The sequence below is a fragment of the Fundulus heteroclitus genome, chromosome 7 (genome assembly GCF_011125445.2).
Source record: "Fundulus heteroclitus isolate FHET01 chromosome 7, MU-UCD_Fhet_4.1, whole genome shotgun sequence".
Classification (NCBI taxonomy): Eukaryota; Metazoa; Chordata; class Actinopteri; order Cyprinodontiformes; family Fundulidae; genus Fundulus; species Fundulus heteroclitus.
In genome coordinates this window covers 13,654,911-13,676,312 of record NC_046367.1, presented here as the reverse complement: position 1 = coordinate 13,676,312, position 21,402 = coordinate 13,654,911, and the positions used below count along the sequence as shown (strand labels likewise).

The following is a 21,402-nucleotide window of genomic DNA, read 5'->3' as shown; positions in this document are numbered from 1 at the left end:
GGAAACCAGTCATCCAACAGGAAGAGAGGGTTTCCCTTGACTCTAGTCTTGCTGGTCTTCTGAAAACATGTTGGGTTACTTTGTGTGTGTATATGTATTTTATTTAAAGATTTTGTTCCTCTTGGGGGGGTGACCGGAAATCTTCATGTAATGCAAGGATGTGAGCATCACCACCTCTGCATTATTGTCTGTGGTCCCCACTTCCTGGGGAGTCAGTTTATGAACTCATTAGGTTCTATGAAAATAAGCTACCGTATATTATGGACCATAAGGCGCACCACATTATAAGGCGCATTAAATATTCTTCCCAAGTGTGTAATATCACTCCACCCCTCCTGAAAGGTAGAGCGATCAGTCTCTGCCGGAGGACAGAGTAGTTGGACTACACTGCCCTGTTTCTAACATAAGGCCAGAGTAAAGTGAACTTTTATATTGAATTAACTTACTTGGTTTATTGTTGCTACCTCGTAGGCGCGGGCTGCCGTACATGAAGGCACTTCTGGTTTAGACATTACAGTCGTTACAATCAGGTAGTGGCACAGTCTACCGTAATGCTCCGAATATCTATTGAGCGGAGCGACTTCTTTGCTAACCAAAGTCGTACTTACACATTTTAACAGGTTTTTGAGCGCATTGTACCACATAAAATCTGTGAATAAGAACAACCGTAATCATATATAAGGCGTACTGGATTCATTTTTGAGGAAATTTAAGGTTTTTAAGTGCGCCTTATAGTCTGAAAAATACGGTACCTAACAGTAAGGTTCTTATAATAGGTCAAATATTTCTAGGTTAATAAAAATTTACACAAAATGGTGGATGAAAGTAACCTGACTCTAGCCAGCTGTATGTTGCTCCGCCTAGCTCCACTCACATCCATCTGGGACCTCTCCATAGGAATTGCCTTTATTGAAGGCTGGGCCTTATAAAAAATCCTTGTATATGATTGGATAAGCCACTTGTCTGTCATCTTTATCGACGTGCTATTTCAACCAATCACACCAAAGCTAACCCGTGACGCTGTGAGAGCGACGCAGGAAAAAAAAAACTTTTTTTATTTTTTTTTTATGTGTTTGCGGCTCCAGTGGCACGCGTTTTATTGACAGTGAGCTGACAGGAAGAGGGGGGAAGACAGGCGGCAAAGCGCCTCAGGTTGGAGTCGATCCCGGGCCGACCGCGTTGAGGACTAAAGGCCTCCTAACATGGTTCGCGCTAACCGCTCCGGGGTGCGTCCGCTGCGGACGCACCCCGGAAAACAAAACTTGCCAAATCCGGTCAGGAGAAGGGTGAAAACATCATTTCCACCAACAAAAGCCTTCAGAGGCGTTCTCTGATGTTCTTTTAATGAAACAATATTAGGTAGATTGGACAACACGGAAGAAATAGCAGCATCAATGTTAACGCTTGCTTCCTCGACGAGCCGCCATTGCTATCAAAACAGTCTCACGTCACGGTCGCTTCTCCTCTACGTCACATCTATGAAACTCCAGCTCTGCGTCCTGATTGGCTGGACAATAAAATTGGTTGGAGAAATCACTCTCTATGGGAGAGGTCCCAGATGGATGTGAGTGAAGCTAGGCGGAGCGACATCCATATGGCTAGGGTCAGGTTAGGATAAAAGTGGCTCAGTTTTAAATTAAAAGATTTAATCAACTATAGCTGAGCAATCATTGCATTTGAAAGAGAAACTTGTAAATAAACCCTGATCATCATAAATTCTTGGTAAATGTTTGGGGGTCACAGAGGAAGTAAAGTTATTTTACTGTCTTCTATTAAAAAAACGCACTAAACAGAAGAGTTGGTGAAACCAGCTTCTTTTCAGTAACTGGTTTTTATTCAACTCCGCCCTCCCTGTACTCAGGAGTATAAATGGCGGGAGCTTGAGGAGCAGCGGCAGGCTCAGAAGCTCCAGAGACAGCTGCAGCAGGAGCAGGCCTATCTGCTGTCCCTGCAGCAGAACCAGAACCAGAACCTGGACAGTAGTAAAACAAACCAGCAACAAAACACCAAAGCTCCACAGAGCCTCGAAGCGGACAGGGTAAAGCCCCTGCCGACGCCTGACCCGGATGCATTGAAACAACCACAGAGCATTAACAATGAGAAGACGCGGCCCAGCCCGGGCTCCAGCCTGGAAAAAACTGCAGAACCCAAGCTTCCCGTGGCTGACCAACAGGGCCCCACACCTGACTCTGAGCCGGTCAGAGAGGTGAACCTTGTAACTAAACACCTTCCATTTGACTGCATTAAAACATTTTGTTTGCCTGCGTGAACTCACTGCTTTGGGTCTGTTGTCTTCCGATATTGTGGCTGACTCCTGCTTCTGAATGGGTGGATGCTTGGTAGATGGGCTTGGTGACTATGACGTGTTATTCTTTCCTACAACTCACAACCCTAATGATGAAACTAGACTCTTATACAGTTAGTAACACTAAACCTGAACCTACAACAAAAGATTACCATAATATTTACGAATATCTGCTGACTCTTCATTTTATATACTGTTAAAAAAATACTCATTTGTGACCTAGCAAAACGAGAGGCCATGTTATCAATAACCAATAATCCAAACGGGGAATATATTCTAAGGCTACGTTCACACTGCAGCCTGAAGTGACCCAATTCAGATTTTTTTTTTTGCCTATATGCGACCTGTATCTGATCTTTTCATGACAGTCTGAACAACACAGATCGGATTTTTTCAAATGCGACCCAGGCCACTTGGATATGTGGTTCTGAATCCGATACGTATCTGATCTTTTCAAATGCGACCTGTGTCTGTACAGCCGGGTCGCATTTATCCGACCTGTACGTCATTGATACTCGACAAACGTCACTAACGGTGGACCTGGCTATGCCAAAGAGGTTGACTGTTGTGTGGTAACAAACACCTGTTGCAAGTCCATACAGCCCCACGGTAACGCGTTTACTCGCTGATATGGCCGCCGAAGATGTGCGTTTTTACGTGAGAGCGCTAAAGAGATCCATTCAGACGCACATAAAGGTTGCCTTTGCCATTCGAAAATTATGAATGAAGTCCGTATCAGTAAAGCTGCTCACATCACTAAAATTTGGCTCTTTCTTTTCGATTTTATTTAAAAGATTGTGTTGGTAATGTGCTGGCTCCGGTTGGAGAATAACGTAAAGAACGCAAGATACGCTGCAGCATTACGATCCATGTTTACTTCTGCAAACACTGAGCACGCTTTGCTACGTATGACGTCATCGCGTCCTCTACTGCGCATGTGGGACACTAAGGCGTATGAATGCAGTTCACACAGGAGATCACATACAAGTCGCATATATTTGGAAATGTGAACGGACACGCAAAAAATATTCGATTTCACAAAAAAAGATCGGAATTGAGCATTTAGGCCTGCGGTGTGAACGTAGCCTAAGTTCTACCTTTTATTGAGCAAATTTGACACTGACCTTACAAGGCAACCATGCCTGTATTACTGCTAGCAACAATCCCAATAAAGGACACAAATGTGGCAAAAAATCAAATCTGTAAATGCAAACCTCAATCAAACACAAGAAAAAATTCATATATGTTCTAACTTTAATCTGTCTTGCTGACTACTGTTAAACCTAATGTTTACTGGGGTGATCCTCAATGGAAAATGGAAAAATTATTTTGATAATGAAAGTAAAGACCCAGTCAAGCAGTTTAGAAAACCAAATCATCCCCAAGACGTTGGCTGCTTTATTTAATCCCTTGTAGTGACCCTGTATTAAAGTAATAGTCTTGGCGCTTTATAGCTTCTATAGACGCAGATGTGCTTGTTAATGTCATACTCTCTTTATGGAGGCCTGTAATTTGAACGCCTTCTGATTATCTTCCAATAATATGCCTCAAGATCTCTCTACAAGGAACTCTTTCTAGACAGCAGGGATTAATGGTCAGAGGGACCAAAGAAATGTTTTCATTTTCATACTTACACAGAATGGCATCTTTAGGCATTGTTTAGATTCCAAATACTGAATTGCGGAAATACGAATACCTGGTAAATAATAAACCACTCATTTAGTTGAGGACATGTGTTTGAAACGTATAATTTTAAGGTACAAATGATGTTTGTTCATTTGAAGAAAATATATCATCTTAAATCAAATAAACTTCATACTATAGAAAATAACTCTCTTAAATTGACAACTTATCTCTTTAATGTCTTCTAGGAATCAGTACTTTAGAGCCTAATGTACATGTCTTAACCTCTCTCTTCCTATGAAATATAGCATGCCACTTTTGCTGGTCATGTTGCTCTTGTCCTAGCTGACTTGTGGGAATTATGCAGTGAAAATAACTCAGCTGACCTATTAGAAATTCTGTGTTTTCTGATGTGCTTGTACTATTGCTAGTGTGAATAACCCTTTTCTCTGTGGGGAAATAAACTAACCAACCGTGCTTTTTTATGATATCTGCCTTCGTTGTTCTCTTGAAGTAATGACAGATCCAAACTGCAGTTTCTGAAGCTTCTGTGCGTCCTCCTCAGGCTGATGAGCGGTACAGGAAGAACATCCAGGGTTCTCCGCAGTCAGCTCAGATCAAACCACAGCAGCCGCCAGTCCCACCGCGCTCAGAGTCTTCACACGCTAATGGCAACGCCGCATCTGAGGCGCCCGCAATGCACCGGCCTGTGGAACCACAGGTAACGATAAGTTCTCCTTGTCAGGGATTATTCCTCCTTTGGTTTGCAGCTGGTGTTGGACGGTTGTGGGAGCTTGCTGATACCTTGTCATGCAGTCATAATGGCACAGAGTTATTTTTTGTGTGATGTGGATAGGGATGGGCACCTTTCACGTTTGAACTGATACGGTACCGGTACTCAACGGTACCTATTTTTGGTGCTTTTGTGTGTCTATGTAGTAATAAATGTTAGTTTATTAATAAAATCTCTACATTTTTCAAATTAACATATTTATTTCTCAATATATAAACTTGTTTGGATCTGCAAATGATCCTTGTTAAATAATTTATGAATTTTATTACATTGCATGAATAATAAGGCAATGTAATAATAAAAGACATTTTTACCAAAACAGCCATTATCCCAAGGGGAATACGGGGTTGAAGCTGTGTGTGAATAAAATTCAAGGAAATTGTTTTAGCGCAACAGTCTCTGAAAAGAAAAAAAAATTAAGAACATTTTATTCCGCTTTATAAATCGGGGCGGGATGCTTTTTCAATGATACAGGCAGACCAGACTTTCGGCAACTCTAGTGTGACTAAAATCTGTGGATGGTAACGTTTTCTACTCAGACTCATGAAAGTAAAGTAAAAAGCAAGGTAAAAGAAACACCTTTAGAGTTGTTTTTTAATTTTTTTATTATTATTATTTTACTATGTTTTGTATTTATCTGCTTTGGAAATGATGAAAATGCTGATGTTTATTTACTCATGTTTCACACAACTATTAGGTTTTAGATTTGATTTTCTGGATGGAAAATGTCATATTTGACCTTTAAGATTTATTATTTAGCCTTTTTTAAGTTTATTCTTTTTCAAGAAATTTCAAAAATACTTTAATGTTTTCCTGTCACTGTAAAAAAAAAGAAAATCACAATAATATTTTGACTAATGGTGCTGTTTTTGTTCACATTTATTCTTTCTGGATTGTGATTTAAGCTAACTACATTTCGGTTGTTTCATTTGGATTCGAGGGTCCTTGAAGGATAAAGGATCCATGTGGAACTATGCGCTCCTGCTGAAATTCTCCATTTTGAGGCTCGCTGTCATCACTTCTGTTTCAGCTTCCCCAAAATAACTGCACTGTGAACTGTGTACTGTGAAAAGCCTTTAAATCTTCAAACTAATGATTTATTCATTTACAGGAAGGGAGTTTGTGGCACGACAATGCCAGGAACTGCTAGTGAAGCCCATGAAAGGATATTTGTTTATATTGATGCAAAAAATATATTATTCTTTTTCCCCATCACTAGACTTAAGCTTGTCAAACTGATTCACAGAAAAAGGTTTTTGTTTCAATGAAGACAGTCATGCTACAGAAATGCATTGTATTGAAAATAGCCTGGTTTGCTGTAAACTAGTCCTCACACATCAGCTTCTGTAAGGCTACAATGGGAGTGGAAGGCTTGAGGGTAAAGAAATATTTAATATTTACGTCTCAGCCCTGTATTTTGGCTGCCTCTCTGCTTCGTGTACGGTACGTGTTCGTGCTGGTATTCAACAACATCTATAATTTGCAGGCTTCCAGATATGCATCAGAGTGACTCAGGCTGTAATAGTCACTTCCCAACGAGGGACTGAACCAGCTTTGCTTGAATAACCACAGCTCATTAAAGGCAATCTGCTTGAATGTGCCACACAGATTTAATATGGAAACAATGCTGTCGCTTTGTAGAATCAGGATGTTTATATAATTCACTGGAAGGCTATTAGACCTTAACTTTTAATGTAAAGCAGAATAATCCACCTTCTCCTGTTAACTGGCTGTTCACTAAATTACTTACCAAAACTAATTGATTACATTTTTTTTAACTTTTACCCTCTAAATTAGATTAGAAACCTTTTTTTATTAGGTACTATGTGTCCATGTCCATTTATTACTCACATATACTCACATATAACCTTAAACCTTTATTTATAACATTACTTGAGTATGGAGGCAGAAGACTTTACTCACGATTTAAGTAAAAGTCAGGATCCTAACTTTAACCAGAGGTGGGTTCTTGTGAGTTTGTCCCCCCTTCAGTGTTTGTGTGCATGCAGAGCGACCTGTCCTGTTCTGATTTTGAACGCATGTTTGCATGCCAGCCTATGTTAGTTTTTTTTTATTTGCACAACTTGAAAGTTTTGTTATTACAATTTTGGTGTGGGAGAGAGCTCTTAAGACATGACATTGTAACATAGTCTGTACCATTATAGCTGAAACTTGAGATGGGATGTAAATTAAAGATGACTTTATATTGCAACCCTAATCTGTCAAATTAATAGCTGACCTATAGAAATCTGTAGGAAATAGATGAACCATCTGGGTTCTGATGCATGAATGCATCTAGGAGAGGCATTTGGTTCTGCTGCATTGTGTTAAGAGCCATGACACCAAAAAAAAAAAAAGGTGTTAGGCCAGTCGCCTGCATACAGTGGACACACGGTAATATTTTCACTCTTTGCAGCATATATCAATGATGGGATTAAGTACCGTGCCAGGAGTATTATAATTCCACTATAGACTTAAAGGGACAGGACTTTTTAAGGGAGATACTGTTAAAAAGTTGAATGTCTTTGTCATGGTTTTCAGATGACGAGCCCACATGCAGATACGAACGGGAGGCAAAACACAGTTTTAAGTTCTTTTATTAAAGGAAAAATAAGCAGGTTTATGGACGGACTACTGGTACACGGCTGGGTCAGAACGTCAAGGCTGGAGAGACTGGAAGAGAGAGAGCACGTGAGTTCTTCATAATGAAAGCCAGAAAAACCAACTAAGAGTTGCGCTGCTTACCATTAGGCAGGGCGGACCTAACCGGGAAGAAGTAGCGTCAGGAGAACTCTATGTGACTACTCTGATGGAGATAGGTGGCTAGTGGCTGAGGGCGGCAGATGTAGCTGGTGAGGAATCCGAGATGACCTCATCGGCAGCGGTTGACAGATGGATTGACCAGAGTGAGCACAGAACCAACAGAATCCGGGAAAGGGGATCTCAGCCCTCGCTGGGTAATTTCCAGGAAGTATGAGGGGAGCGCCAGAGCAAAATCTGAGCCGACAGGTCTGCTGGTCTGTTTCTTCGGACGAGGCGTCAAGACAGGTGAGTGCATCCAAGCACCAAAATCTGGAGCACAGAGAGGTACAAAAATTACTCAAAAAGATGAGCAACAAAAAACTCACAAGCTGGTTTCCGAGAGTTGGGACAGAGGCCACGTCGTACCACGACTGGTTAAGGCTCCGGCGTCTTCCATCTGCCAGTGCTCTGCTTAAGAAGCCAGAGGAAGCCGCCTGCAACGAGCTGCAGGTGTGGACCACGCCTCCTCAGCCAACTAGGCACACCTGCGGAGTAGAGTTAGCAGCCAACACAGAGAATCCTGACACTACCCCCCCCTCAACGGCCGCCTCCTGGCGGCCCAGACGAAGATGTGCTGGGTTGAGTAGACCAAAAGTCTCGGATCAATTCCTCATTGGCGATGGTGGCTGCAGATACCCATGAGCGATCCTCCGGGCTGCGACCCACCCAATCCACGAGGTATTGGTAACCCCTTCCACGTCGACGGGCATCTACAATCCTGGAGACGCGAGAACTCTGACTGTCCTGGGAGGGTGGAGGGGGTCCGGAAGGAGGGTAAGAATCATTGTCCAAAACAGGCTTAATCTGGGATACGTGAAAAGTGGGATGAACACGAGAGTGAGGAGGAAGACGTAAGCGGACAGTGGTGGGGTTGATGACTGTTTCTATTTCATAGGGACCTGTAAACCGGGGAGCAAGTTTCTTGGCGGATGGATTAGTCAAAACATCTCTGGATGATAACCAAACCCTCTGACCGGGGCGATAATGGGGAGCTGGTCTGCGGTGCTGGTCGGCAAACCTCTTGCTCCGCTCTGCGGTGCGAGTGAGGGCTGTAACTGTCTCTTTCCATATTTTCTGGCAGCGAGCAATATAATCGTTAACGGAGGTGAAGGGAATCCTGAGTTCGTCTGAAGGTAGGAGTGGTGGTTGATATCCTAATGCAACTTCAAAAGGTGAACGTCCCGTGGCTGAGGTGATATGAGAGTTCAGGGCATACTCTACCCAAGGCAAAAACTTGTTCCAGTCGGAAGGAGTAGATGACGTGAGGCAACGGAGGGTGGTTTCTAATTGTTGATTCATTCGTTCAGTCTGACCGTTGGTTTGAGGATGGTATCCGGAGGTGAGCGTGTAACGGGCACCCAGAGCAGAGCAAAAGTGCCGCCAGACCTGAGAAACAAACTGGGGACCCCGGTCAGAGAGAATGTCAACAGGAATTCCATGGAGCTTGAAAACATGTTTAATGAGGAGTTGGGCAGTCTGGAGAGCGTTAGGTAGCTTACGGATGGGTATGAGATGACAGGACTTGGAAAAAACGGTCAACCACAGTTAAGATAGTTGACATGCCTTGGGAAACAGGGAGTCCAGTAACGAAATCGACAGCTATGTGAGACCATGGACGTTTGGGAATCGGAAGCGGATTCAATAACCCAGAAGGCGGCTGGTTAGACGACTTATTTTGGGCGCAGACAGGACAGGCTAAAACGTAGTCTCTGACGTCCTTGGTCCACGATGGCCACCAGAACCGCCGAGACACCTGAGACTGGGTTCTATAAATGCCCGGATGGGCGGAAAACTTGGCATCGTGAACCCAACGTAAAACCTCAGGACGAACAGATCGGGGAACATACTTTAATCCCGGTGGGCCCGTACCAGGATCCGGATCTAATAACAGGGCCTGATTAATCCTGTCCTCTAGGTCCCAATGCAAAGCTCCAACTGTGCATGATGGAGGAAGAATTAAATCCGGTTGTCTCTCTTGTTCCACTTGAGCAAACTGACGAGAAAGCGCATCGGGTTTAATGTTTCGGGAGCCTGGTCTGTAGGTTATGGTGAGGTTGAATCGTGAGAAGAATAATGACCAACGGGCCTGCCTAGAGTTGAGTCTGCGGGCTGTCTGCAGATAGGAGAGGTTTTTGTGATCTGTCCAAATTATGATGGGCTGCTCGGATCCCTCTAGCCAGTGCCGCCACTCCTCCAAGGCTAACTTAATAGCTAATAATTCCCGATCGCCTACATCATAATTCTGTTCAGCAGGGGACAAGCGACGGGAAAAGAATGCACAAGGGTGAAGTTTATTATCTGTCTCAGACTGTTGGGAGAGGACCGCTCCTACACCAGTGTTGGAAGCATCTATTTCAAGTGTGAATTGTCTGGAAGGATCAGGGTGAACTAGTATAGGAGCCTGGGAAAAACGGGATTTAAGGTTCTTAAACGCCTCATCGGCTTCAGGACTCCAGAAAAAAGGAACCTTGGTGGAGGTAAGAGCATGTAACGGGGAAGCTACTTGACTATAGTTCCTGACAAATCGCCTATAGAAATTAGCGAACCCTAGGAACCGTTGAAGCTGTTTACATGACTCAGGAACTGGCCACTCTGTTACCGCTCTAATCTTTTCTGGGTCTGATCTTACTTGCCCCCCCTCCAAAATAAGACCGAGAAAAGAAACTGAAGTCTGGTGAAAATCGCATTTTTCAGCTTTTACAAACAGGCGATTCTCTAGCAACCGCTGGAGAACAAGCCTAACATGTTGTTTGTGTTGATCTAGGTCACGAGAGTAAATCAGGATATCGTCTAAATAGACGAACACAAAAACATTCAAAAAATCCCGCAGGACATCGTTCACTAATGCCTGAAACACTGCTGGGGCATTACACAAGCCAAAAGGCATTACTAGGTACTCAAAGTGACCTAACGGAGTCTTAAAAGCTGTCTTCCACTCATCCCCCTGTCTCACCCGAACCAAATGATAAGCGTTGCGCAAATCGAGCTTAGTGAAAACTTTGGCATTCTGGACTGGCTCAAGGGCTGATGATAATAGAGGAAGTGGGTATTTATTCTTGACCGTTATCTGGTTAAGCCCTCGATAATCAATACAGGGTCGAAGGGTTCCGTCCTTCTTTCCCACAAAAAAGAACCCAGCCCCTAATGGGGAAGAAGAAGGACGAATTAACCCCGTAGCCAAAGACTCACCAATGTACTTCTCCAACGATTGACGTTCTGACCTGGAGATGTTATAGAGTCGACTCGCCGGTAAAGGGGCCCCAGGTAACAGGTCAATCGCACAATCGTATGGGCGATGTGGGGGCAGAGAACAAGCCTGAGTCTTACTAAAGACCTGCTGCAAGTCGTGGTAATCCTCAGGAACGCGAGACAGATCAATAACGTCTCCGGAATTAGTTAGGGAAGAGGAGACCACAACGGGTCGAGCAGACTGCAAGCAACGGGAATGACAAGAAGGTGACCATGACTCTAATCGGGACTCAGCCCAATTGAACTGCGGATTATGGACCCTTAACCAAGCTATACCCAAAACCACAGGTGAACGCTTAACCGGGAAGACAAAAAAAGAAAGTTGTTCTCGATGGTTGCCGGAAACTATCACCTCCAAAGGTCGTGTGCGATGAGTAATAAGGGTCAAATTTTGCCCATCCAATGATGAGACCTGGAGTGGTTCGGGTAAATGATCCACAGGTACACGAAGCTGGTCCACAACCGCTTGATCAATAAGATTAAAATCAGAACCTGAATCTACTAGAGCCGAAACATCAAAACTCTCCTGGTCAAATATTAAAGTAAGAGGTAGACAACAACGAGAACCAGATGAAACTTTAACAGTCTCCCGGGGAATAGATCCCAACTTGTCCACCGATCCCCCCGTTAAGAGCGGCGGACTCGATCTTTTGGCCGAACAGGACAATCTCTGAGGAAATGACCATCACCTCCACAATAAAGACATAAGTTCTCTGAGAATCGCTGCTGACGTTCCTTCTTGGAGGGACCCACCTGCCCCAACTGCATGGGTTCGGGAGGAGGTGTAAAGGAACGGGGTTCCCTCCTGATAGGGAAAGAAGCTGTGGAGGTGGATGGTTGCAAGGCAAGGTTGGACTTAACCCGATTTCGGCTGCGTAACCGAGAGTCCAAGCGAATAGCTAGCGCGACAAACTCCTCAAAGTCCTCTGGTTCCTCTACCCGAGCTAATTCGTCCTTTAATGACTCGTCTAGAGCCTGAAAGAAAGCTGCCTTTAACGGTCTCGGCTGCCAACCTGCAACCGCAGCAAATGTACGAAACTCCACAGAAAAATCTGAAACTCGACGACCACGCTGTTTCAAGGTGAGGAGATGTCGAGACTGTTGTGCCGAATCCAACTCCGGTGCAAAAATTGTCTTAAACTCAGTAATGAAATCCTGAAAAGTTGTCCCAAATGACTGACAATCAGGGAATCTAGCCTCAGCCCACCTAAGAGCCCTACCCGTTAACAGGCGTAAAACGTAAGATATCCTTACCTCATCAGAGGCGAAAGTCTGGGGTGAACGGTTTGAACACCAGCTTGCACTGGAAAAGAAAACCTCCGCAACTTCCGTCGTCACCGGAGAATTTCTCCGGACAAGGTGACGCGCCCTCAAGTGGTGGAGTCCAAGCCTGATTCTCCATGCTCGGAGCGTCGGAAGGCGGGGTTGCGAGACCTTGAGTGACAAGTGACGTCTTCGCGGAAGTAACTGTGTCCACTAGTAAGCTAACCTGCGCGGCTAACCTCTGAAGTTGTTCCTGAGTGGAGTTCACAGCAAAACCTAACGTCTGCATCTGTTCTTGATGTGCGGCTAACTGCCGCCCGAACGTATCCGCTGGACTTTGGTGGCCGGAGCCTTCTTCTGTCATGGTTTTCAGATGACGAGCCCACATGCAGATACGAACGGGAGGCAAAACACAGTTTTAAGTTCTTTTATTAAAGGAAAAATAAGCAGGTTTATGGACGGACTACTGGTACACGGCTGGGTCAGAACGTCAAGGCTGGAGAGACTGGAAGAGAGAGAGCACGTGAGTTCTTCATAATGAAAGCCAGAAAAACCAACTAAGAGTTGCGCTGCTTACCATTAGGCAGGGCGGACCTAACCGGGAAGAAGTAGCGTCAGGAGAACTCTATGTGACTACTCTGATGGAGATAGGTGGCTAGTGGCTGAGGGCGGCAGATGTAGCTGGTGAGGAATCCGAGATGACCTCATCGGCAGCGGTTGACAGATGGATTGACCAGAGTGAGCACAGAACCAACAGAATCCGGGAAAGGGGATCTCAGCCCTCGCTGGGTAATTTCCAGGAAGTATGAGGGGAGCGCCAGAGCAAAATCTGAGCCGACAGGTCTGCTGGTCTGTTTCTTCGGACGAGGCGTCAAGACAGGTGAGTGCATCCAAGCACCAAAATCTGGAGCACAGAGAGGTACAAAAATTACTCAAAAAGATGAGCAACAAAAAACTCACAAGCTGGTTTCCGAGAGTTGGGACAGAGGCCACGTCGTACCACGACTGGTTAAGGCTCCGGCGTCTTCCATCTGCCAGTGCTCTGCTTAAGAAGCCAGAGGAAGCCGCCTGCAACGAGCTGCAGGTGTGGACCACGCCTCCTCAGCCAACTAGGCACACCTGCGGAGTAGAGTTAGCAGCCAACACAGAGAATCCTGACAGTCTTACCTGCACCATCATTTATAAATGTGGTGGGTCCCAGAGACTAAAGCTAACAGCTTATCTGAGAAGGGCCGAGACCAAAGTAGACTTCTACCGTCTTATTTGCGGGCGTCTGTAAAGGTTTGGAGCTATGTTGGTGTCAGAAGTATTTTTATATCTCTGGGTGTTATTGTTACATAACACACTTTAGCAGCAGCTATTGCAACGCTTCATGTTGCTCAGAGCTTACGGCTGTTTTTATCTGCTGTGGTTTTTAGCTGATCCCATGGTATTTCTTTAAACAAGACGTAATCTTAATCCTTGAGTATAGGAAGTCAGATTGCAAGTTGTGTCAGCGTACTCTTGGGTTTTAAAAGGTTACTGACACTCAAAAAAAAAAAGGGAAAAAGGAAGGAGTTTCAGAAATACTTTGATCCCAGCTGACCAAGACTGTAACTGAAAGTGTCCGATCTCCGGGAAGTCTCCTCGTAGCCCGGGCTGGATTTAATCAGTGCGCGAGAAGGTTAACTACACTGCTTTCCGTTTGGCTCTGCTCGCGAACGCTGCATTAAACCTGTCATTTAATTATAGTATCAGATTTTTAATCCTTACCAGCTGCAGAGAGGAGATTATGGATATAGACGATGGCCTGTCAGATGAGGCATTGCAGCTAATGTGAGTTAGAGGAGAGCCTCACTATAAAGTCTTTTGTACTCTAATTTAGGTGATAATTATACAATATCTTTCTTCTTTTATCGATGCCATTTTTACAACAGGACCATAGTGTCGGAATGAAACAGGAGCTGCTGGGCCCTAAGTGGCAGAAAAGTCCCGCACGCTAAAGCAGAACGCTGTAAACCTTGACGGTAACAGGAACCTGAACGTAGCCTGAAAAGTTCAACAAAAGCAGCCTCCCTCTCTGCTGTGCTGTAGCTGGGCTTCTGGCCACGCTTTAATTTCACTATTATGAACTATCACAGGAAATTCTAGGGATTTACAATTACATTTGCAATTATATAATTCTAATATGTAGGAAGGTTCAAAGGATAACAATACATTCCCAGAGCGCTATAATTGCAGATCATGTCACAGAGCTCAGCCCTTTTACAAAAAGCTGTTTTATAGACGCTCCGATCTTACAAGCCCTAAAGATGAATGAACACCCCTTCCTTGTTTGAGTTATCTGCATGCAGACTGATCCGTGCTCCCCATTGTGTTCTGTCTTGTCGTCTAAAAGGTCCGTTCCCATCTGGCTGCTCTCAAGATCAGCAGCAGCAGCGTGGCCTCGCCAAACTCATCCGCGTCAACCCCACCCGCCATGTCCCGGTCGCACTCCTTCACAGAGCCGCTAACACCTAGCTTTGAAAACCACCAGCTGCACAAAAGCCCTGAATCCCACCAACACCATCTTCCTCCATCCTCATCATCATCACCATCATTCTTATCATCAACGCCTGCCCGCCCAGAGCCACAAGCCCATCCCCAGTCCAGACCCATGCCCCATGAAAAGGTCCCGTCAGAAGACGCTCCACCGAGAGTAAGAGAGGGGTCCCCCCCCCCGTGGGGGTGTGGTAGCCGGGCGCCTAGTCGTGACTTTTATGTTTCATGATCCAATGAGATGAGAGTCCTGGTCTCAAAAAAGTAAATTTTTTAACAAGCTTAGGATTTTTTTGTGTTATTAAAGACAAATGTTCTCCCAAAGAAGATTATTTATTCAGATAAAAATAGAATTTGGACATTTTGACATATTTATTAAGTGATCCTCAGTAGATTTGCTGAGAGACTCCCCCTGTTTGGAAAGTGAGAGAATATTTCTGAATCAGCATTGGCCAAAAGAAAGCTAACTTACCGATGGAGATGCACCGATTAGAGATTTGATGAAGGTTTCTCTGGTTTATATCTTTGAGTTGCCGAAAACTGATTCAGATTCAGATATTTTATTCAAAATATTCTTACGTTAAATTCATTTCACAGAGGTGGAGAGCTTGAAAGAACAGAAGCAAGCAAGTTTGCTGTAATTTGTTCAGCCTTCTTGTTATCAGTGGTAAAATTCATGAATTTGACCACTTTGACAAAACAGCCTTAATTACATACACGCTGATCCCCACTTTCACAGTACAGAGATTTGTGGTCAGTGTAACCTGGAACCATTAATGTATGGTGCCTTTACTGATTCACCAGCCCGTTTCTTCATGAATCTCTACATACTAGTGATGACAACCATAACAATCTTTAACAACTTGTGGTTTAGGAAAAAAAAGGTTAATACGGAGACATGTTTGGACAGTCTGTCTCACCACTTCCTTTCTGACCATACTTAGCTGTCTGACCACAAAGAGATGTGAAAACCACACAAGGTATGTGTGCAACAGCTCCTACTTTGCTACATCGTAGGGAAAAAGGCTCCTTTTTCTCCACCAGTGAACATAGATCTAAGTATAGGCAGAACGCTTCTGGCTCTGCCCACGGAGACCTAAATCCAGTCCACAGAGCCAAAGATAGTTTTCCACCAGCGGACAGAAAACCTGTCATAAACAAAATCAGCACCCTGCCATGTTCCTGTGTACGGTCTGAGTAGTTTGGAGACTGCAGTCATTTTAGCTCTTGGAAGTGTGACAAGAATTACTTTGAACACCGTCACTCTATAGGGTTTGCCTTTTCATTTCGGCTTAGGCTTTTAAAAATATAGCAGCAGTTCAGAAAGCTTTGTCTTGCGTGGCTGATGAGCCTCAAAAACTCATCTCTGACTTTCCAAAATGTTCTTGTTTGTCATGATGAAGTAAGTGCCGTGACCCTGCTGTTTCCCACTGTCGCTCTAGTTGTGTTTAGGAGAAGGACTGGTTCAGATTGTGTGATGGCGACTGGTCTAGATATGGGTTTACTGATGAGGGAACAGTGCATATAAGATATGTGTTTCATAACTATAGCAATGACCAGGACTCAAAATCATATACTGACATGATCAAGCTTGTGTTGTTGGATCTCTGACCGACTGACCCGTGTGTTCTGTAAAATGCTGTAAAACTGAGCCACCGCCACGCGTGCAGAGTGTTGATATGTAAGCTGGTCGTTGTTTTTATCACGAAAGGTTCCTGTAAGGACAACATCAAGGTCTCCGGTGTTGTCGAGGCGAGACTCGCCTCATCACCACAGCAACGCCCCACAGAACAGGGACGTGCTCCGAAATGCTGGCAGGTAAACGGAGAAGTGGAGGATTTTTTTTTTAGCTTTTATGTTGTTGATGTTTTGTTTTTGTTTTTTGCCTCGCATTTTTTAATCTATTATGCTTTTTTCCTCATTACTTCAAACCCGCATTCTATTCTTAGTCAGCACAAAAAAATCACATTAAAATAGAAGCCTGAACAGGACTTTAATAAATCTTTCAGGGTTATTCTTTGTCCATGTAAAATATATTCCATTGTGGCAATAGTTTAAAATGAAAATAAAAACATATTGACATAATGCACATGTATGTTTAAAAACAATACTGTTTAATTAACTTGTGCATTTATTATTAAACGTTATTGTGGAGCTTTGAACTACAGAGATACTGATATATAAATGTATATAAGAATAACTGGATCCAGTAAGACTCTGCTGGTAACTTATTATAGAAGAATACGTCAGGGCGCCACTTTCCACGATTATTGGCATCTCCGGTAAAGATGTGTATGCAGCTTGAAAATCAAGGGATCATCTTTTGTAGAACCATAGTCCCACATTTGAATATTAAACCGTATCCAAATTTTAATTTTGGGGCATGTAAACCCCACTGTTTGAGAACGGCAGCAAAGTTTGGGATCTTGGGGACATAATACCTCATTAACAAGCATTTATTAGAAGGCTTCTTGCGCAACTTTTAATCAGGGGTGTCAATACTTGTGGAAGGTACTGTCAATAAAAAAACTAACAAAAACAAATTAGATCTTAAAGAACCTAAAGCTGTTTTTTAAAAATATATATATATACGATTTCAGTGGAGGAACTTGGATGTTGTCCAGCAGTGTAACTCCAGGATTTTTATTTTCATCTATGTATCTAAAATGTCCTTAAAAAGAATGAAAACTTTATTGCCGTTGGGAAAAAACCCCAAACTTAGATAATTGAAACTTGTTATTAAAAGAGACAACAGTTGACAGCGTTAGATTTTCTGCAACAACCCTATAATACCATTTTTAATGTCAAGTATCTTTCTCTCCCATTGTTTATTTTCTGCTCTTTAAGGATCATTGCAAAGTACTTATCTGCAGCGCTTTATATTTTCAGCGTCAGAAAATATAGAAGTAAGGCAATAAGTGACTTTTTCCTAGTATTCGTTCCATATTATCTCATGCTAAAGGCTTAATTGTTCACTTTCTAAATGTGGAATTATCAAAAAAAATAAAAAATTCCTAGGACATGAATAACTTTCTGTGGCATACATACAGGTTTCAAAATCAAATCCCAGTGCGAGCAGGGCAGAGGGTCTCTCTCTCTGTGTGCCGTCGCTTCATGCTGCCTCTCTTGCCTCTGCAGTTCAGCAGAGCCTCGGCTCCTGTGGGAACGGGTGGAGAAACTGGTTCCCAAAACCAGCGGTAGTAGCGGCAGCGGAGGCTCCAGCTCCTCCAGCAGCTCCAGTAACTCCAGCTCTCAATGCGGCTCTGGAGAGAGGTTCAGGGCCCGCTGTGAGTCCACAAGCACTTTTAACACCAATCACACCGCAGGCAGACGCAGAGTTGTGGATAATCCCACTTTCGTAAAGAAGCAACGTTAAAACACACATGCACATTTTAAGATCTTTTTTTTTTTTTTTTTCCCCCTGATCTTACCACCTTCTTCAGCTTCTTCCAAATCAGAGGGTTCGCCCCTCCAGCGACCAGAGAACGCTGGGAAAAAGCCAGAGGAGAGGAGGGACTTGGTCAGGCCGAACAAACCAGCGGTGAGAGTTGACTCGGAGCCAGAGGCGTAGCTCTCTAGCTGGCTTAGATCTTGAACCTTGTGCTTTGGGTTTGTTTGAAATCTGAAGTGTGTGTGAGTAGTTTTTTTTTAGTTTCTTGTGATCTGCTCTCCATCCACGGGTGATCCAGTCAGACACTAATATGATTGTTGAGGTTGCTGGACTGAGCTTCTTTGCTGACCTGGTTTCCACTGCTTGTTTGAATCCTTTCCACCGGACTCTCTTGGCGCACAGCTGCCATTTTAACCCATGCTCTCTCTAACATTGATATAGTGATTCACCTTTTTTCATCTTTGCAGCTCTGTTTATTGTTTAATCATTCAAAATAATTCACTAACCTCCCCCTTCCAGCGGCTTGAAGAGCATCAGTTGTCTGCTGTATGGTCATTTCTCTCCTCGCTCCTCTGTTTGGCTTCTCATTGGCTGGTTTACCTCCTATAACCACTTCCTCTCCAGCAGTCTTCAGTTTCCTGCTTGACTTATAAAGACGATCAAAAAAACAATCTGCTGTCATCTTTGCTAACATCCAGCGTTAAAAGGGGGACAAAAACTCGGATAAACGGAGATAAAACGTGTTTGGTGAAAACGAATCACTTCTTTCCCCTTCATGATCTCTAGGACCTGACGGCTTTGGCCAAGGAGCTGCGTGCAGTGGATGATGTCCGTCCCCAGAATAAGGTGACAGATTATTCGTCCTCCAGCGAAGACTCCGACACCACCGATGAAGATGACGACGAGGAGGTGGACCAGGAGGCAGGCGAGGAGTCGACATCGGGTCCGGAGGACACCAAAGCTGTGTACGTACCGAACGAGGCAAACGGTGGCCGTCAGTTCAAAAGCGCCAGAGAGAACTAGACAAAGCAGCCTGTGATTCATTTTTGGGTCGAATGCTTCTTCTCTCCTTCAGTTCTTCCAAGCTGAGTAACGGAGAGACGGAGTCGGTGAAAACCATGATAGTTCACGACGAGGGTGAGAGCGAAGCGGGGACGACTCGGTGCAAAGACAGCACGCTGGTGGTCAGACAGGTACCGGCGGAGGAGGGAGACAAAAGCAAAATGCCTTTTACTTGTTGCACGCCTCTTGTTTTTTCATCATGCCTTGTTTTTATTCATATCCCCAGTGTTCGTTCATTCCGTTGTACATTTGCCGATTATTTTCTGTTCCTGTGTACCTTGGTGACAGCAGAAGCCTAATGAGATTAATAGCTTCTTACTGATTTATTTTATTTAAACTCAAACTAACAACACATTTAGCAATGAAACTGAGTCATTTATTCAATGCAGGTCCATTTATAGTAACTTGTATATATAAGTACCCATTATAAGTACCACAATTTTTTTCATGTTACAACCTCAAACATTTGCAGTTTCAAAATGTTTTTAAATAAAAATGTGTTTTTATGAACCTACCTGGATTAATACTACACCTTTAGTGACAGTTTTCTTTGCCGGTTTTGAACAAATAGAGAGTGATTTATGTATGTTTTCCTAAATATTACACTGGCAGTCAGGTTGAGAGGAGTGAATATCAAGTTTCAGGTCTTGCCACTGAATCTCAATTTGATTGTGATGTGGACTTTGACCAGGCCATTCTAGCATGGACATGCTTTGATCTAAATCTTTCTATTGTAGCTCTGTCTTTATGTTTAGGGTCTTTGTCCTGAGCGGATTTAGGTGGTTTTGGCAGTATTAGTCAGACTCCACACACAGCATTTCACAAGTTACATTTTTGTCTCATCTTACAACAACATCTTCTCCTTCCACACGTTTGCTGTGTCCCCTGCATGACTTGGTCCAAACTGAAAACTGGACTTCCAAAGCGTTCCTTTCAACAACAGCTGTCCTTACATCCCTCTGACATGAAGGGCAGATTTGTTTGCATCTAATAGTCGTCTTGAGAACATATTCTCCCAGCTGAGCTGTAGATATCTGCAGCTCCTCCAAAGTTGCCAAAGGCCTCTTGGGTGATTGTCTGATTAACGGCAGTTAGCTTAGGTAATCATTTCTTGGTAAGTGTGCAGCTGTATTTTACCATTTCTATTTTCAGCTGATAGATTGAACAGTACTCTGTGAGATGTTCAAAGCTTGGGGGATTTGCTAAACTAACATCTCCACAGCATTATCCCTGACCTTGATCTCCATGGTTGTGTTCACTAATGCTTTCTAAGAAACCTTTGAGGCCATCACAGAACAGCTGGATTTATTAAGTTACACACTGGTGGGCTCTGTCTGGTTTCATTAGATGCTATTTAAGAATGTCAAAGAATAGGACTAAATTCAAACGCAGGCCACACTTTTCAGATTTCTATTTGAATGTAACATTGAAATAAACGTTGAAACCCTTGTAGCCTTTTCTTAATTTTTCACAATTGTGCGCTACTTAATTTTGCTGTGCTCCACTAAATCCTAGAAAAACACAGCTTATTGAAGTTTGTGGTTGTAACATGACAAAATGTGAAACATGTAAAGAGGTAAACGTTGAACTTCGCCAATCATTTGACAAGAAATGTAGTTTGTGAAACACAGCTTAACAGTGCCAAGAATGAGCAAAGTTAACTACACTGTCTAACCAAATAACAAACTACTAACAAGAGTTTTCTTTCCACCTGTAGAATAGCCACTTTAGCTTGCCCTTCACTCCAGCTAACACGTTCCCTTCCCCTGAGCTCACCAGGAACACATGTAGACCCACAGCTGTCTACCCCTCTTTCTACTTCCAGAGTGCAGGTGACAACAAAAAGCGTGTAGCCCCCGCGTCGGGCCAAACGCAGACCCTTAGCCTGCTTGCAGGCTTCCCCCCAAGCCCTGGCTCGGCGTCGGGACAGGGACTCATCCTCCACACCCCGAGCCCCCCACACCACCACCATCATCATCACCACCACCATCACCCCACGCAGCACCCTGACAGGAACGGCTTTCCTGGCCGCATCCATCACCTCCCAGACCTGATCCAGCAGAGCCACCATTCCTCCCCCTCCTCCTCTGCATCCAACTCCCCTTCCTCCTCCAGCCTCGCCAGTCCCTCCACCATGTCCCCCCAGAGTCCCCTGGAGAAGCTCGGCATCCTTATAGAGGTATGTCATCCAGCCCCGGCATAACCAACCGTGTGAGGAGGGCAGACAAAGGTGTAATACAGGCATGGGCAACTTGTTGGGTCCCCTGGTACAGATGTTTCAAAAGCTTTTTAGCTAATTATGGCTTTTATTGCAGTTGCATTATCTGACAAAGACAATTTTAGAAATTTTTATTTTTAGTACATGCAGCTGTGGGAAAAGGTTTTGAGGTTATTAGG

General features: G+C 43.9%; 1 protein-coding gene and 2 long non-coding RNA genes across 13 annotated transcripts in view; 1 reads left to right on the top strand and 2 right to left on the bottom strand.

Annotated features, from left to right (window-relative positions):
- map4k4 (mitogen-activated protein kinase kinase kinase kinase 4) overlaps nucleotides 1-21,402 on the top strand; it is a 126,819-nt gene that overhangs the window by 83,180 nt on the left and 22,237 nt on the right. For 2 of the 11 annotated variants that reach the window (XM_021319458.2, XM_036138965.1), the window contains exons 15-23: nucleotides 1,862-2,206; nucleotides 4,494-4,649; nucleotides 14,413-14,712; nucleotides 16,264-16,370; nucleotides 17,691-17,839; nucleotides 17,996-18,093; nucleotides 18,730-18,908; nucleotides 19,019-19,136; nucleotides 20,831-21,184. In XM_021319458.2, coding sequence (XP_021175133.2) covers nucleotides 1,862-2,206; nucleotides 4,494-4,649; nucleotides 14,413-14,712; nucleotides 16,264-16,370; nucleotides 17,691-17,839; nucleotides 17,996-18,093; nucleotides 18,730-18,908; nucleotides 19,019-19,136; nucleotides 20,831-21,184 — 1,806 coding nt within the window. The remainder of the gene's footprint in view (nucleotides 1-1,861; nucleotides 2,207-4,493; nucleotides 4,650-14,412; nucleotides 14,713-16,263; nucleotides 16,371-17,690; nucleotides 17,840-17,995; nucleotides 18,094-18,729; nucleotides 18,909-19,018; nucleotides 19,137-20,830; nucleotides 21,185-21,402) is intronic. The other 9 variants (XM_036138966.1, XM_036138967.1, XM_036138968.1 and 6 more) reach the window with 6 other exon arrangements.
- On the bottom strand, nucleotides 7,303-7,519 carry LOC118563698. The gene is made up of 2 exons (XR_004931361.1): nucleotides 7,467-7,519; nucleotides 7,303-7,394 (listed from the first exon to the last, which is right to left on the bottom strand). It is a non-coding gene; the product is annotated as an uncharacterized LOC118563698 (long non-coding RNA).
- On the bottom strand, nucleotides 12,449-12,665 carry LOC118563697. Its single transcript, XR_004931360.1, has 2 exons — nucleotides 12,613-12,665; nucleotides 12,449-12,540 (listed from the first exon to the last, which is right to left on the bottom strand). It is a non-coding gene; the product is annotated as an uncharacterized LOC118563697 (long non-coding RNA).